The sequence below is a fragment of the Urocitellus parryii genome, chromosome 4 (assembly GCF_045843805.1).
Source record: "Urocitellus parryii isolate mUroPar1 chromosome 4, mUroPar1.hap1, whole genome shotgun sequence".
NCBI lineage: Eukaryota > Metazoa > Chordata > Mammalia > Rodentia > Sciuridae > Urocitellus > Urocitellus parryii.
The window spans coordinates 108,859,179-108,875,246 of NC_135534.1; the positions used below are offsets into that span (position 1 = coordinate 108,859,179).

Consider the following 16,068-nt stretch of genomic DNA (forward strand, 5'->3'; position numbering starts at 1 on the left):
TAGAAGGCTCCTGGTAATGGGTGGGGGGAGGCAGGAGCAAGGAGAGGACACTGTAATCAGCTATGGATGCTTCCCACTTTATATCATTGATACTGCCAGGCACCCTCTTGCTAGGACACTAGACCATTATGGCTGGGCAGCACATAAAATCAGCCAACTTGCATTTATTTAGGACACTCTATCACAACAAAGGGACCAGAGGACCTTAGTCCCAGAGAAAACCCCAATAAATGAGGTCTCACTGTACATTCATGGGTTCACTATGGATTGCGGTCCTAGCAGGAGGCCAAACTTCTGGCTGTGGTGCAAAGTAATCCAAGGAAAAGTTCCTCTTCAGGCACAGAGAGGTATAAAACTCCATGCTAAGGCACACACGTGCTAAGGGGACCACGACAGAGTCTTTCACTCATATGAAGGACCCTTCCAAATGAGACAGGGTGGGCTCTCCAATGGACAATTAGGTACTGATTCCAACCTGTGGGGTAGCCAACCTTATTTCCATGTTTCCAGGATGAGTCAGGGGACACTTTGTTAGGCTGGGCCCTAAGAAAGTGAGCACTGTGGTGTTGTAAAGGTGGATACCATGCCGTCAGGGAATAGACATCACCAGTCCTGTTGTAACTGAGCAAAACAGATAAGACTCACAAGTTTTACTCAAGTTAGAATATCACCTAGTCCACCCCTCTGTCACCAGGGAGGACAACAAATGCATTCTCCAGCTCCATCCCACTTTCAATGCATTTGGTAAATGGACATGGAGGGTCAGGGCTGCCAGATGTTTTTCAGTGACCTGTGTGCATGCAGCCAGGGATTAAGATCAAGTCGCTGATGAGTTTTCCTTGTGAACCTGCAGCCCTTAGCAGAAGTGGTGACCACAGGAGACAGGAGCCTCTCTACCTCCACAGGAGGAATTTGCAAGGAGACTTAGAGGCTAGACCTCCAAGGGGAAGCCTAGTTAGAGATTAGAAATAAAGTACAATAAAAACTCTGTCTGGAACAGGTTTTTGTAAGATCCCCTGAGTAACAGAAAATTATGAGAAACTCCATCCGGGAGTTCAGTTGAGCATCATAACCTGAGTTTCTGCACATCTGTAAGTCCTATTAGTGATTATGAGATTGGACCGCCTGTGGGTGAATTTGGGAGCTGCTGTTATACTGAGAACCATGAAGATATGAGAGCTAACGTATAGCTTCCTCCACCCCTGGCTCAGAGTTTCTTTGTAGGGGATAAAAGCAAGTGGATCACAAGATTTAGGGCACCCCCAGGCTAAATTACCACCGCCATCCATGAGCAGGAGTACAATTGTGTGTTTTTCTCTCCAGCAATTGCTCATCATGACAGAGTTTGCAGGTAGAGATGTTGCTATGCTGCTACTGCAACCCAGAGCTGAATTTTCCTCTCAGTAGTTCACAGCCCCTCTAGATCCATGGCAGACAAAGGCATCACCAGATCCTCACTAAGCTAACATGAAAGCCCCGAGAAAGAGAAACACTAACTGCCTTTCTTACAGCATATGGCCAACTGGCCTCACTAATGCTAATACGACAACATTCCTATTTAAACATCTTAGCAGAGGGCTCCAAAATGGCACTGTCTCCGTTGTGCATTTTCTTTTTCTTCCTAATAGATCTCTGCCTTTACTAGGTTCCCACTTCCCTGCACACGCAGACTCACAAATGGGCTGTGCCAGATGGGCTCTTAATCATAGTAATCAGCTGGGAAATTAAATGTTAGAAAATCCAGCTAGTCTCCTGAATTTTCCCACTCGAGATTAGGGACTGAGCTGTCACCATGTCCTGTATGAGACCCAGGCTGCCTTTTATAGAAGGGCCAATGTGATGGCTCCGGTTTGGGCTTCGTGCTTTATGGATGTTTGTGTTTCTTTCCCAGAAAATGACTGCAGCTCAATTCAGTTTTGTTTCTGTTCTGACGGCTGCTATTAATACCTCCTATTTACAGAACACACACCTCGGAGGAGCTCAAAACATTTACAGAAATTAACCAAGCCTTGCAACATCCTGTCAAGTGGGCAGGGACTAGATATTACTTTCTTCGTTTAAGAGGAAGAGACTGAGCTATTAAGAGGGCAAAATTCTTTGCTTGCCACATAGACAGGACCCCATCGCCCACTCGTTTCCAGGCTCTCTTAGGCTGCCAAATAAGGTAGGTATTTATTTATACTGTGCTCACTAGCTTATTACTCTAGTATTTTTGAGATAGACATATGAACACACACACGTACATGTTGTGAAGTCCTCATGTGCAAATAGCATGTCTTCTTTCCAGGAATCTTCCAAGAACGTACTGTAAGATTCTTCTAGTAGGTGCCCAGTAAATGTGATTGACTGGCTTGCAATAAGCCAACACCTCTTTCTACAACACTACCCTCCCTCTCAGAAAACTCTGAGATTCTGTTCAACTATCACTTCCTCAGGTGACCCCAAGGTCCTATCCAGAGCCAGGTTTGGGGGTAAACCAGTCATCGCCACCTCATCCAGCACTTCCCCTGTTGCAATTATTAGAATAACATAGTGAGAAGAAAGGAACTTTTTTTGTCTTTGAGACAGATGGGACTCCACTGGAGTCCTACTTCTGCCATTGGAAGACCTTGGACAAGGCAATTAATTTTTCTCTATTTCCTCATCTGCAAAATGAGTCTGATAATATCTGCTTTGGAACTCATGAAGGCACTATTTTTCGTAAGAGGAGGAAATGGAAACAATTTACTCTTCATTAATACAACAATGGTCAAATAAATGAGGGTACATCAATACTGGGGGATACCCAGTAGTCATTACAAAGACTAGCCATCCAGAAAGAAAAACTGGCAACAAAATACTTCTAAGACATATAAAGTGTGAAGAATGAGTTGCAGAGAATATGGATATTTCTCTGTATATGAGAAAACTCCCAAACTATGTTCTCATTATGTGCAGATTGACTGAAAGTCAGGGAATAAGATATTGAATGAGATAAAATGTGTAAAGCATGTAAATAAAATGCCCACAAACAGTAGTTACCACTGTCACTGCTGTAGAGTTCCTTGGGGGTAAGGCTGTGTTTCAATCTTTGTGGCTCTAGCTGCTGGCACACCAGAGTGAAAGAAAATTACTCAATGAAATGACCTAATCAGTAATCAACTGTTGAGTCAGGAAATAAGAGCACTAAAGTGAATCACAAAGAGTCTAATGTATTGTTTGGAATGTGTTGAATGTAAGGGAGGCAGCATTGTCCTTTGGGAAGAAACAGGACTGAGAGTCATGAGGCCCAGATTCCAGATGAGTGTTTCTTAAAGTAGTCCCAGGACCACCAGCAGCCACCTCTCCCAGGTGGCTTATAAATCACTAAGATTCCTGGGTCACACCCCTGATCTGAATCAGAGTCTTTGGAATTGTGACACAAGAAGCTGCTTTGTGCGTGATTTCTTTTATTGAGATATACTGAAGGAATAGGAATTGTAGCTATTTAAGGTGTATGACTCAATGTCTTTATACATGTGTACACTGTGAAATGATCACCACGGTCAAGCTAATTAACATATCCCTCACCTATTGAAGTTACCATTGTCTTCTTTCCCTTCTTCCTCCCTCCCTCCCTCCCTCCCCCTCCCCCCACCTCTTTCCCTCTCTTCCTTCCTTCCTTTTTTCCTTCTTTCTTTTTTTGTGGTGAGAATACTTGAGATCTATCATCTTAGCAAATGAAGGAAGACACAGGTAAATGGATTGGAAGACTTCACCTTGCTAAAATGTCCATACCATGTAAAGTGACCTCCAGATTCAATGTAATCACTATCAAAATCCCAATGGCATTATTTACAGAAATAGAATTTTTTTTTTCAAAATTCATAAAGAACCACAAAATACTACCCCTTATAGCCAAAGCAATATTGAGCAAGTAGAATCCAGCTGCAGGTATTGTATTTCCTGACTCCAAAACACATGACAAAGCTATCATGACCAAAACTATATAATGCTATTGCTTAAATGTATAGCCATAGAGACCAATGGGACAGTATAGAAAGCTCAGGAATCCGTGCATTCTTGTTAACTTATCTTCAACAAGAGTGACATGAAAAAAGAGTCAGAAAAATGGTTTCCTCAGTAAATGGTGCTGGGAAAATTTCATATCCACATGCAGACGAATAAAATTGAACCTTAAACTGTACACAAAGAGCAACTCAAACACAGTAGAGACTTAAATGTAAGACTCAAAACTGTAAAATTACTGGAAGAAAATAGGACAAAAGTTTCCTGATGTTGGCCTTGGCAATGATTTTTTGGATTATGACACCAAAAGTATAAACAACAAAAGCAAATAGATGGGATTGCATCAAACTGCACATCTCCACAGCAAGGGAGCAACCAGCAGAGTGAAGGCAGCCCTGCGCTGGCATGTACTTGCAAGCCATTTGTCTCCCAAAGGGTTAATTTAATTTTTATCCACAGACATAAGCTTGAGAATGGCTGGTTTTGCTCTTGTCCTGACTCCCTGTTTGACTGGGCAGATCATGACCTTTCTAGAATATACTCCTTCTCTACAATGTAGGGTCTGGATTTCAAATGTTCCCTTAAGTTTTCAAATTCCATACCCATGACTAATCCAATCCCCTGACTTTGGGTATCCTATACATAAGCCATAGAAGATGGACCACGCTAACCTGGTTTGAGCTCCTTGGGTTCCTGGGCTATCATTTGGACACCTTTCAAATTCAGAAGCTGCTTGGGATTGGCCCTTGGTTCTTTATTCTTTAATTACTAAAACCAACTAGCAAGGACACTGAGCACTGGTTCTAAATAATTAAAATATAATTCTAATATTTAATACATGTGTGTTATAATAAATGCAGTATGATAACATAAATAACTATAACGAATAATAAAAGAACTACATTCTCTCCCCCTCCCCCCAACACACACACATACACAAAAGGAAAAATAGCTTAAAGACTTTGGAACAGATACAGAAAACACTGTTTAGGAAAAGATTACTGAAGAATGTCAATAAAATGTTCCTCTATGGCCTTGGGTATGGCCAGAATAAGAAGCATGCAGTCTGTCATCTTTGTGGGAATTGGAAGCCAGGAAAGCAGGTGGCCAAGAGGAAAAGGGGGACTAGCATATTTTCATTGTAGCAGGATGAAAAATGGCAACTCTTCAATAAACCCCAGAAGTTGTTAGAAGGCAAAAACAAAAGACAAATTCACCCCTCCTTTGGTCTCCAGACAGAGGATAGTTTCTCAGAGTCAAGAAGAAACAGCTCTAAGTCTTAATAAGAATGTTCTGTAAAGATATTTCTACCACAGGAAAGATACAGAGGGGCCACACCAAAAGCAAAAACCAGAGTCAAAATATTCTTTCAAAAACACCTTGAAATAGGCTCATAAAAGCAAGATTATTGATGCTATGCAGAGTCAACGGTTTGGGACTGAAAAATTCCTTGGGTCTAGGACACTGCCTGGCACATAGTTAAGTATCAAATAAATATTCATGAAATGAACACAAAGCCTGGATTTGTCTTCTCCACCCCACTTACTAAGTGCACAGTTTTGCAAAACTTCCTTGGTTCCTCAGAGCCCCAATTTCCTTATCTATAAAATTGGAATACTAATGAGATCTATTTCACAAGGTTATTGGAACCATTGAATGAAATAATGCATGTGAAAGTGACGAGTCTTGTCACTAGCCTCATTAAACATTCGGTCAGCATTTAAAAGAAGACATTTCTTTTTGCGATGGTATAGGGTGATAGTCCTTTGAGCCTTTTTTGTCTTCCTTGTAAAGCCTGATAAAGTCGAGTGTGATTTAGGACTGTCCCGGAGGCAATGCTTTTAGAATTCTCCAATTGTCTTAATTCTAGTGTTTTTATGATATTCATCTGAGCTCTATATTCCCTTTAGTAATTAAAACCAAATCACAAAACAGGCAATATGAGTCTTAAAATAAATAAATAAATAAAATAAAACAGCCTCTGAAGATTCTTTCAGAAATAGATTCATGAAGTTAGGCTAAGATCATTGATGCTTACACAGGGAAAATAGTTTGGGACTGGACAGATCCAGGACACTGTCCAGCATGTAGTAAGTATCAAATAAATTTTCACAAAATGAACACAAGATCTGATGCTTCCAACCATAGTTAAAGTGGAAACAAATTTTTAAGAGTTATAGGACATGATAGTAGAAATGGAGGCATTAAACCCCAATAATAAATGGAAATCAGAATTAAGCAAGTTACCTACAAGTAAGCTTCCTCTTCCCAGTCTCCTAGATTGCTGGAGTTAGACATTCACCAACCTTCTACCAGAAACATGCTGTGGTAGAGGATAGGAAAGGCAGCAGAATACAACAGACATGAGTATGTCAATATGTAAATTAATGGAAGTGTAACTGATGTGATTCTGCAATCTGTATACAGGGTAAAAATGGGAGTTCATAACCCACTTGAATCAAAGTGTGAAATATGATATATCAAGAACTATGTAATGTTTTGAACAACCAACAATAAAAAAAAAAGAAACATGCTGTGGTTTGAAAGTGTCCCCTCCAGAATCCAGACATTGCCAGAGTAGTAGTATTATGAGGGGTACCCTTATAAGATGATTAGGCCATGGGGCTCCTCCCTCCTGGATGGAATTAGGGCCCTTTTAGAAGAGGTTTTATACTTCATGTGCTCTTTTGCTCTGCTACATTCTGCCTTGTGAGGTGCTTGGTTCTCCCACTCTGGAGAAGACTACTCTTGCCAGACAACCAAACCCGCTGGTGCCTTGATCTTGGGCTTCCCAATCTCCAAAACCGGGAGGAGTACATTTCTACTTGTTTGTAAGCTCTGCAGTCTGTGGTTTCGTAACAGCAATGCAAAACAGACCGAGACACTCACCTTCAGTCACCTCAAAAATATAGAGCTTTCCTTGTAAAAATTTCTAAGGGAGAAAGTTAAAATTCCTTAAGTTACAGCTGCCACATTTGGAATCCGTGGAGCCAGGAGCAGGGGACTGACCAGAAGCTCTTAGATTTGGTCTCTCTCTCTTTCCTACTGGCCCTGACTCTACTTCCTGTCAGTCTCACTTCTGCTCCCCCCATGCACTTTCACTCTCACTCATGAGGCAGACACTTGCGCCTTATCTTGTGCCTTCCGTGTAAGCAGGTCTCACGCATTTATTGCTTATTGGTATGTGCCCAGCCTTTGCACAGCGCTGAACATACAGAAGTACAGAAAAAAAAATTTGTTAAATAAATTGTATATTAGCTGAGAAAACACAGGGGATTCCATATAAAAGAACAACTATTGTTTTACCTCTACAAAAATCCCCAGCCATTCCTACTGTTTCTCACTGTTTTCTTTTGCGAGGCATACATTTATTATTATGTATTTCATGAATTTATTTGTTCGCTTCCTTCTGAGCTGCGAGAGCCTCAAGAATGAGGAAAATGTCTTCCTCCTCTGCATCCTCCCACTAAGGGCCACTTCAAGGCTCCACTCACAGCGGTGGTGATTCATCAAGCATGGTAGACTGTCTCAGAACCAACTTGATGGGTACAGCTCACTCTGGATGTCCTAGGGGAGAAGGGACCAAGTCTCACACCTCCTGGCACCTAGAGCAATGCCTGAGGCATTAAAGGACAGTCACTCAATATTGACTGGGGAAGAGAGAGAAGCACTATGAATAAATGAAATTCAAAATAAAAATCCAAATGTTTCAATGAAGTCAAACATGCAGCAAAATAAATGAATGTGCTTTTCTATTCATCTTACCCTGAATTCATTCAATAAGTACTTATTGAATGTCTCGTTTGAACCAGTCATTATACTCGGGAACAGTAACTTGAACAGTGACTTGAGAAAAGAAGTCTGCATGGAATTCTCACTCCAGTGGGGAAGGTGGGTGATGCCAAGTGATTGCCAGCATGGACACTACCAATGGGCAAGGAGAGAATACCACCTCTCACGGAGATGCTGAGGAAGCACGGAGTAGACAGTGGGTGGACAGGGAAAGAGAAGGAAAGAGGTGACTAAAGAATGTTCAACAAAACTCATCTGATCCTGCAGCAAGAAACTTCTTACAAAGACCAATGGATCTAGGATATTAGTCACTCTTCAAACTAATGGTTTAATGTGTTAGAAAATTTTGGTGTAGCAAACAGACATCTTCTGTGCATAGTGATATTGACAACCATCAGTCCAAATCCCTCAACATACTCATTTGACTGACTCATTTGACAGACTCAAATACCCGTGTTCGGATTTAGTCTGACCTCTCTGACCTTGGCATCACACATAAGGTATTTTCCTATGTCTTAACATGTATAAGAAAGTGGGGAGCTTTGGTTTTTGAGATAGGAGAGGCTGTGAGATCACATATGAGGATGTGCATATGAGTGTCTCTTTGTGTTAGCTTGTAAACAAAAGGGGTGTGTGGAAACAAGAAAGCAAATCTTCAAACAGAATGATTCTTCTCAGTAAAGCAGCCCTTTTCATCCTGTACGTCAGAATTTTCTCTCTGATGAGGGTCACCATGAAGAAACACAATGGCAGACAACCAAGGGTTTTGAACCCAGTCCTACCAGGTGGTCATTCAGGACAAGTGGCTTAACTTTCTCATACTCTTTCCCATCTGAAATCCATTAAGTTGGAAAGCAAGTAAAGTTACCTGTCACTCATAACTGCCCAATATATGTGGATTATGTTTTCTCATTTCCTAATAGAAAGACAAGATAAGAAATACCAGTGCTGTGTTTGTATTTGCCATGAGACACACATCAGTACTACAGTATGGAGAAAACACTTGCAGTAGAGGAAAGAAGATCCCTTCTTTAGGGGACCATGTCCTTGCTTCACTCTTGTTTGTCCTTGTGACCTCCCTGTGCTTCTTGCACATGACCACTTACTCCTGGATGCCAGTGCCCAGTTCAGTGATGGCTCAGGAGGAAGGTGGCAGCTATAGGCAACTCTCCTAGTTCACGGCCATTCTTCCCCACCCTAACTTTTCAGGCGAGTCCTGCCACTGGTACAAGAGGTTCTGGGGACTTCTGGAACACACCCAGCAGCCCTGACTTGATCTGATACCCCTGAGCCAGGTAAGCTGATGCCATGCTGATTTTGCTTGTGATTTCAATTACGAAAGGCAAGATTGGAAGAAAGAGAAAAGGTATACATCCAAAAGGCTGCTGTGGGCTTCTAGAGAATTGTTCTATTTGAATGGAGGTAATTGCAAACTCAACTGCTAACAAACTAAACAGCAATTTACACACACTCACAAAGGCTCATTTGAAAGCTTCACAACTCATATTCTCTAAAATTTCTACTTGTCATAGAAAACAGATATAGAAGGCACTTTCTTTTAGTGGTTTGTCAGTCAACTGAGCCTCAGAAATATGTTCATAAACACATTACATGGGGAACTACTGCATTTTCTTTATTGGCATATTATAAATAAAATATAAATAATGTTACTTTTACTATAACATAAATAGATCATGATTCCATCTATCCAATAAATATTTATTTGGTCAATTCAGTGGATTAGACAATGAACTAGCTCAACAGAAATGCACACATGGAAAGAATTATTATATTCCCTTGAATATTATTTACTGATATAGTTGAGATACAGATTTTACAGTGAAACCTGCTGTTATGTTTTTTCAGCACATCACATTTAGCTTATTTCACAAACTTAAATTTTTCATTCTTAATGCATTCTCTCTTCAAAAAAAATTGTTTTTAGCCAATCTCACTGAAGTATCCTCTGTAAAGAAAATGGGATTCCCTATTTAAGATGATTTTACACTTGCTATGGAAATTTTGATTCAAAAACAGTCTCAGATTGGATATTCTTTGCCTGAAACCCAAGTAGAAAGGAAGCACATTAATAGCAAGATGATGAATGTCCTCAAATAAAGCCATCCTTTCTCATAGTTTCTAAGACAAGTCATGTTTGCAGAGCTGTTTGAAGAAACGAATGGGGTTTGGGGACTGGGAATATATCTCAGTGGTGCAGCACTTGCCTAGCATGCATGAGATCTTGGGTTCAATCCCTAGCACTGGAAAGAGAGAGAGGGAGGGAGAGAGAGAGAAGGATGAATGGACAATAAGAGTAGGATAGTGATGTTCTCAGGCATACATCCCTGATTAAGTTAGAGTTTCTTTTTCATACATCCTAAGCAAGTATCTATGAGTACTTAACTACGTGCTAGGAAAAGAAGAAGGTTATTAAAAATAAAGTTAAAAATGTCCCTAGCTAAACATGTATGTATAAGATATGTTTTTTAAAAAACATATTTATACATATAGAATAGTATAAAATATAGTATAAAAAACTAATTCTTATAGAATGGGATGCCAGGAGTCTAGTGCCAGTTATTATCACTTTTTTTTGCCCAAAAGAGGTAGATGGAAGGATGGGATTATGGCATTTCTTAAGAGTGGTTGTTAAAAAATATTGATGCTTATGAGGAATATGCAATAGTAGCTAATAACTCAGCATATATACCAAGGCAAGAGAAAATGCAAAGATGCAGAAAGGAAGAACACAGCACTGAGCATCAGCCTACATGCTCCAGGGACATGAGTTCCAAGTAATTACTACCACTACTGTTTATAGAATGCTTCCCAAATTCCAGGAACAGCAGAAGATATATATATATATATATATATATATATATATATATATATATATATATATAAATAGTCTCATTTAATTTCCATAGTAGCATAATGAAAAGGTAATCTTTCTTCCTATTTTATCAATTTTCTAAAGAAGGATGTCTGACAAAGAAGAATGACACAGTGAGGAAACCAGAGCCAGGATCCAAGCCAGGATAAATAGGCTGACTCCAATGCTCAGCCTATGTTGCTAACCTCGGATGGAGTTCAGCCTAACATTCAAGGCAGGAAATGGCTGAAAGAAAACAAAGTGATCACCAAAATAGGGATTCTTACTTTTTGTTGAATCTTAGACTCCTATCACAACTCTATGAAAGCTATAATTCCTCTCCTTGGAAAAAAGCCTATATGTTCACTATTTTGTGTGTGAATGTTTTGGAGATTTTCAAACTTCTTAAAACTAAAGCTAAGAATCTTTGGCCTGAAGGTTGTTACTCAAGGACTCCAGATCACAGAGAGGACTTGACTAGGGCGTTGTGCATAGAAATGTCTCCTTAGCCCAAACAATCCAACTGACACAGTCTCTAATATAAGCAAGTATTTAAAATAATAGATTTGATCCATAACAGGATTAGTCAAAATGGAGATCCCAAATTGTAAAGATATTGTTAAAGAATACAAATTCCAACCTGATTCTTGCAGTATCCTTTGGAGAGCCCACGGTAGTATCTAACTTAGGAGGAAGAAAGGTTGCTAGAATCATAGCACCCTACAGTAAGGCTATGCACCTTGGTCATGACCTTGAGGCCAAAGGAATTGGCTCAGACAGTCCCAAACTGAGTAGCCATTTCACAGACAGCCCACAGCCCAGCAGGTCACTGCTCTCTAACTCTGTCATCATGACACTGCCATCTGCAGCAACTGAGCTGAGATTGCTCAAGACAAAATTTATCACACCCAACATTCCATTCATACATAAGAATCACCTGCTGCTGGTGCATAAATTTCAGCACCTAGCAGAGCCAAGGGTAATCAAGATTTAAAAGAAAGGGGCCTGAATAAATATCAAGCAGATTTCCTCTCTGTGGGGCTGAGTTCTGAAAAATCTTTGTGCCCTCACATGCACCTCGAAGGAGACTGTCATTTTTCGACTTTCTGTCTGCACTGTTATTGCGGGGAGTGGGGGCAGGGCAGATGATGCTGTATGAGCCACAAGCAATCTGTCTTCCTGGAGGTTCTGTTCAAGCTATGACCTCGGTTCTCTCCAGTTTATGTCTCTCCTCACAAATTTCAGTTTGCTCTCATCATCAACTAAATTAACCATAAAGCAAAGCCTTCACTCACATTACTGAAGCCCAAGAGTAATCAGTCCAAGCCTGGAGCTGGGCCTCTCTGTACTAAAGGCAGTGGCTAGCCTAAGGGGAAATGTAGGAATGGCCCTCACATCCCTGTTTATAAAGCACTTTGGGTTGCCTAGAAGATTCCCATTGCTTGAGACTTCAGAGTGGAGGTACAAGTGTTTGCTGAAAGCTACAGAAGGAGATAGCATTGTTTAAGGAATGGTAGGATTGAGATAACCATTGGTGGTAGAGAGGGCATAGGGAAGAGGGTTTCACCTCAACCAGAAAAAGGGACAAGAAAATTACCTACAGCTCTGTTTGGTGCAGTTTGGGAAGATGATATTAGGCTTAACAAATATCTGAAAAGGCTTGACTCTATGACCTTGGCCAGTTTCCTCCTCCGAGTTTCCATTTGTATGATGTAGGAATAGAGGGAAGCTTCTTCCTGCACCAGCAGGCCAAGATGGAAGGTGGAAGAAAAGGCCTTTGAAGCCAACATAATTACTCCTCTGTCCAGGGAAATATAAACAACAATAACTGCAACAGCCTTTAGCTCTGCTTTTTGAATGAGTTCTTTGCTTCTGTCTGAGAGGTAAAGTAGTTCATTCCTCGGGGAAAAGTTGAATGTGGAATGGCGGGCCATGCCCTGCTCACTTTAGTTTCGTGATGTCACACTGAATCATTAGTAATACAAAGAACATTCAATAAAATTTCACTAAGTCTCCAGCACGTGCCTAGGGCTGCAGTAGGTCCTGTAGGGTAGATAAAGAAAAGTGTGTGACATGTTCAGAGGGTCTTCAAGCCCCTTAACATTTTCTCAGAGGTTTACACGTTCTGTTTTTAAAAGCTAAGCACAAAATGAGCTATTATGTTTTAAAGGTCTGTTTTTCAAAAATAAATATTATTTCTGTCTACTAATAGAAGTCAGCGAGTTTGATCAAAAATTGGCTTGTTTTTATGCTCTTACTAATACATTCTGCACATGTTTTATTTATCTTTGCTATGCGTGTCTATGAGACGCTCTGCTTTGGCATTTATAGGGCGTGCATTGGCTTGGATTCTGGTTAGATGCCTCTAGGTAAAGCACAAATAAGTCAATCAAGAAACTTTTGAATTTTCAAACAAATGCATGCTTATACATTTTGAAGTTCCACTTCAGTGCAATCACTGTATGACATGAAAGCAAACTAAAGGAATTGTTTTTTTGGAAGCTGTCCTAATTCCTAAATGTGCTCATTGGTTAATAGCTCTGCACATCCTTGGAATACCAAATGCTACCTCAAGCTAATTCCCAGTGACCTGCTGTTATTCTTTGGTGTACACTTATTTTTATGCCAAGTAGATAGATGGTCAGTAATGTCATCTTCCCAGACTACTTTGTTTCACTTTGAAGTTTTCTAAGACAAAGCACTTATCAGTTTTTTGTAAGTGACAGTCACTTCCAAAATACACCTTGAGTACAAAACAGAATTTTTCTGGTTGTAAAAATGATCCAAATGAGGTCTCTCTTTCCAATGCAATCTGTCTTCATTATTACCTGAATGCACTTGTCCTAAAGGTTCTGTATGAATATACTTGTGTAATTTCCATTACATTATGACACATAGAATAGCTATTCGTAGGATTTTCTGGTCACATTCCATATTTCTAAGAAGTTTTCTTCCAATACTTTAAAGAACTATTTTTGAACCTTAGGTATTCAGAATTGACTATACTCTTCAATTCATGAAATATCAAGGCATGTTGAGTCTATGGTGAACAATAAGAATAGCATGTATTTAGGGTGACCAACCCCCTTGGACTTTCCCAGGATATAACACTTGCCATGTGAATTCTCCAGGCAAATACAGAATAACCCCATTATCCCAAATATATTATAATTCCCCATTTATAAGGACCACACATTTCAGTACCTAGCAGAGCCTAGAATCACTTTGTTGGGTAAACAGAGCGCAGCATTTTGCTCCTCTCTACTGTAGTTTCCCCAAATACAAATTAGAGATATGGGACTGAGTCCTCTGGGGTCCAACAAGACCCTGTTTACAACTAGACAGATCCCTGCAACTTCTTCTACACCTTAATTTCACCTTGAACTTGAAGAAAACCCATGTCATCATTTGCCTGTTGGTGCACTACCATTCCAAAGTGCTAGCTTGAAATACCATGGGCAGCAGTGAATGGGGTCTTTGTCCGCGTCACATGTTATTCAGGAAGAGCAACATTGCCACTTTGTGATTTGAGGGAGTAATGTGACTGAGATGTTATAATTGTCATAGTTTTCAAAAGCAGAGGAAACAGGTATAACTTCTGTTTATCCTTCTAATTTCTTTAAGGAGAAAGAAAAATCACAATTCTTCTTGTTTTTTTCTATCTTTAGCTATGCTTCTAGCTCTATGCTGAAACTTTCCTAAACCTCTCTAGTTCTAAACTGGCCTTTGAGGACGTGGATGAACAACTTTTTTCACTACTGAGAAGGGTTCAGGGTGGGGAAGTAAATCCTTCATATATTTCACACAGATATTTTCATAATAAATTTGTAATGGAAATCCAGAAGATCACTAACTATCCCTCATCCTGACTGCTTCTATTTTATGAAACAAGTCAACTTAAATAAACCTCAGGAAAAATGACCAGGTGACCATCTTTTAAACCACAATATGGTAAAAGCTAACATTTACCAGGGGTTTACTGTGTGCCTTAGTGCTGGATTTGGGCCATTAAACTTCACAATAATAATTCCTTGAAGAAACAACTATTGCTCCCATTTCACAGGAAAGAAAAATGAGGCTGAGGGCGGTTAATTAATTCACCAGTACACACTTGGTAAGGTTGGAGTTTGGATTTAAGCCCAAGCAATTTGATTCTAAAAGCAGTGCTTATAGCCACCTGCCACATTAAATAATAAAAGCTGGTGTCCCTGTACAAACAGGACCCCAATGTCTAAGTGCTGAGAAAGCTCTTTGTTAGAGCAGACCTAAGGCTGACCAGAACACACGTGCCTGTGAAGCACAGCACGTGTGTCTGTCTACCTATTTAGGTCAAAAGGTACAGGCTTTCTGGCCGTAGGTATTAAAGGATCTGAAGAAAGAGATTGTAATCTGTTGATTAATTCAGAAGTAAGATATATTGTCCTGCCAATCTGCTATGTTATTTCTTCAGTACTTCTATTGCCCTTCCTGAAAAATGCAGATGATATTTCCTAGGTGTCTATGAGAAATGTCTGGGTAAAATAATGGAAAAGAACAATGCAAACTGTAAAGTGCTTTAAAACAATTATCCCATATGTTAAGCCATTTCCAAAATAGCAATTTCTTCAAATGCCCTTGCAAAGCAAATGAGACACAGCTGCTAGAATGCTCTGCAAGGAGACGGAAATCCAGCTCTTTCAAACGTTCAAGGGGAAAATACACACCGTAAAATTGCCCCAAAGATGAATTTTGCAAGAAGCATAGAAGTGTCATCAAAATTTTCAGTGGTTAATTCTAAAAGAGTGCCTGCATTGCAAAGATCAAATGAGGTAGTTCTTCAACAAAGAAACTTGAGGAAATACTCTTCAATGACCCTTGCATAAAAGTTAGAAATATAAATGACACTCACCTAATGAGCAGGAGTGAGGAAACCAAGTTTACCGGCTCTTCTCAACTTTTTCCAAAGACAAGTCTGTTGGGGAAAAAAATAAGGAGGCTGTTAAAAAAGGAGAAGGAGAAGGAGAGAAAGAAAGAAAGAAAGAAAGAAAGAAAGAAAGAAAGAAAGAAAGAAAGAAAGAAAGAAAGAAGGAAGGAAGGAAGGAAGGAAGGAAGGAAGGAAGGAAGGAAGGAAGGAAGGAAGGAAGGAAGGAAAGAAAGAAAGAAAGAAAGAAAGAGAAAAGGAAGAAAGGAAGGAAGGAAGAAAAAAGAAAATCAAAGAAAGGATGTGGTGTCCATGGAATGCTGCGAGGCTTTAGGAGTGACTCAGCACTTGCCAAGGGGCAGTGACAATTAAGAGTTTGTTGAAAGAGTCTAATAAAACTTAGCATTCCCTATAATCTCAGAACAAGATTGCACCACTAAAGAAAATGTACAGCCCTGCGTTTGGGGGGCTGTGGTGTGACAGAAGTTGCTTGGGGGTGATGGAACTTGGGGATGAG

The 16,068-nt window shown here is 40.0% G+C and overlaps 1 protein-coding gene across 1 annotated transcript in view; it reads right to left on the reverse strand.

The window, feature by feature from the left end:
* Positions 1-16,068, reverse strand: part of LOC144254151 (uncharacterized) — a 126,201-nt gene that overhangs the window by 8,715 nt on the left and 101,418 nt on the right. The window contains exon 5 of the mRNA XM_077797011.1: positions 15,540-15,602. Coding sequence (XP_077653137.1) covers positions 15,568-15,602 — 35 coding nt within the window. The 3' untranslated portion in view covers positions 15,540-15,567. The remainder of the gene's footprint in view (positions 1-15,539; positions 15,603-16,068) is intronic.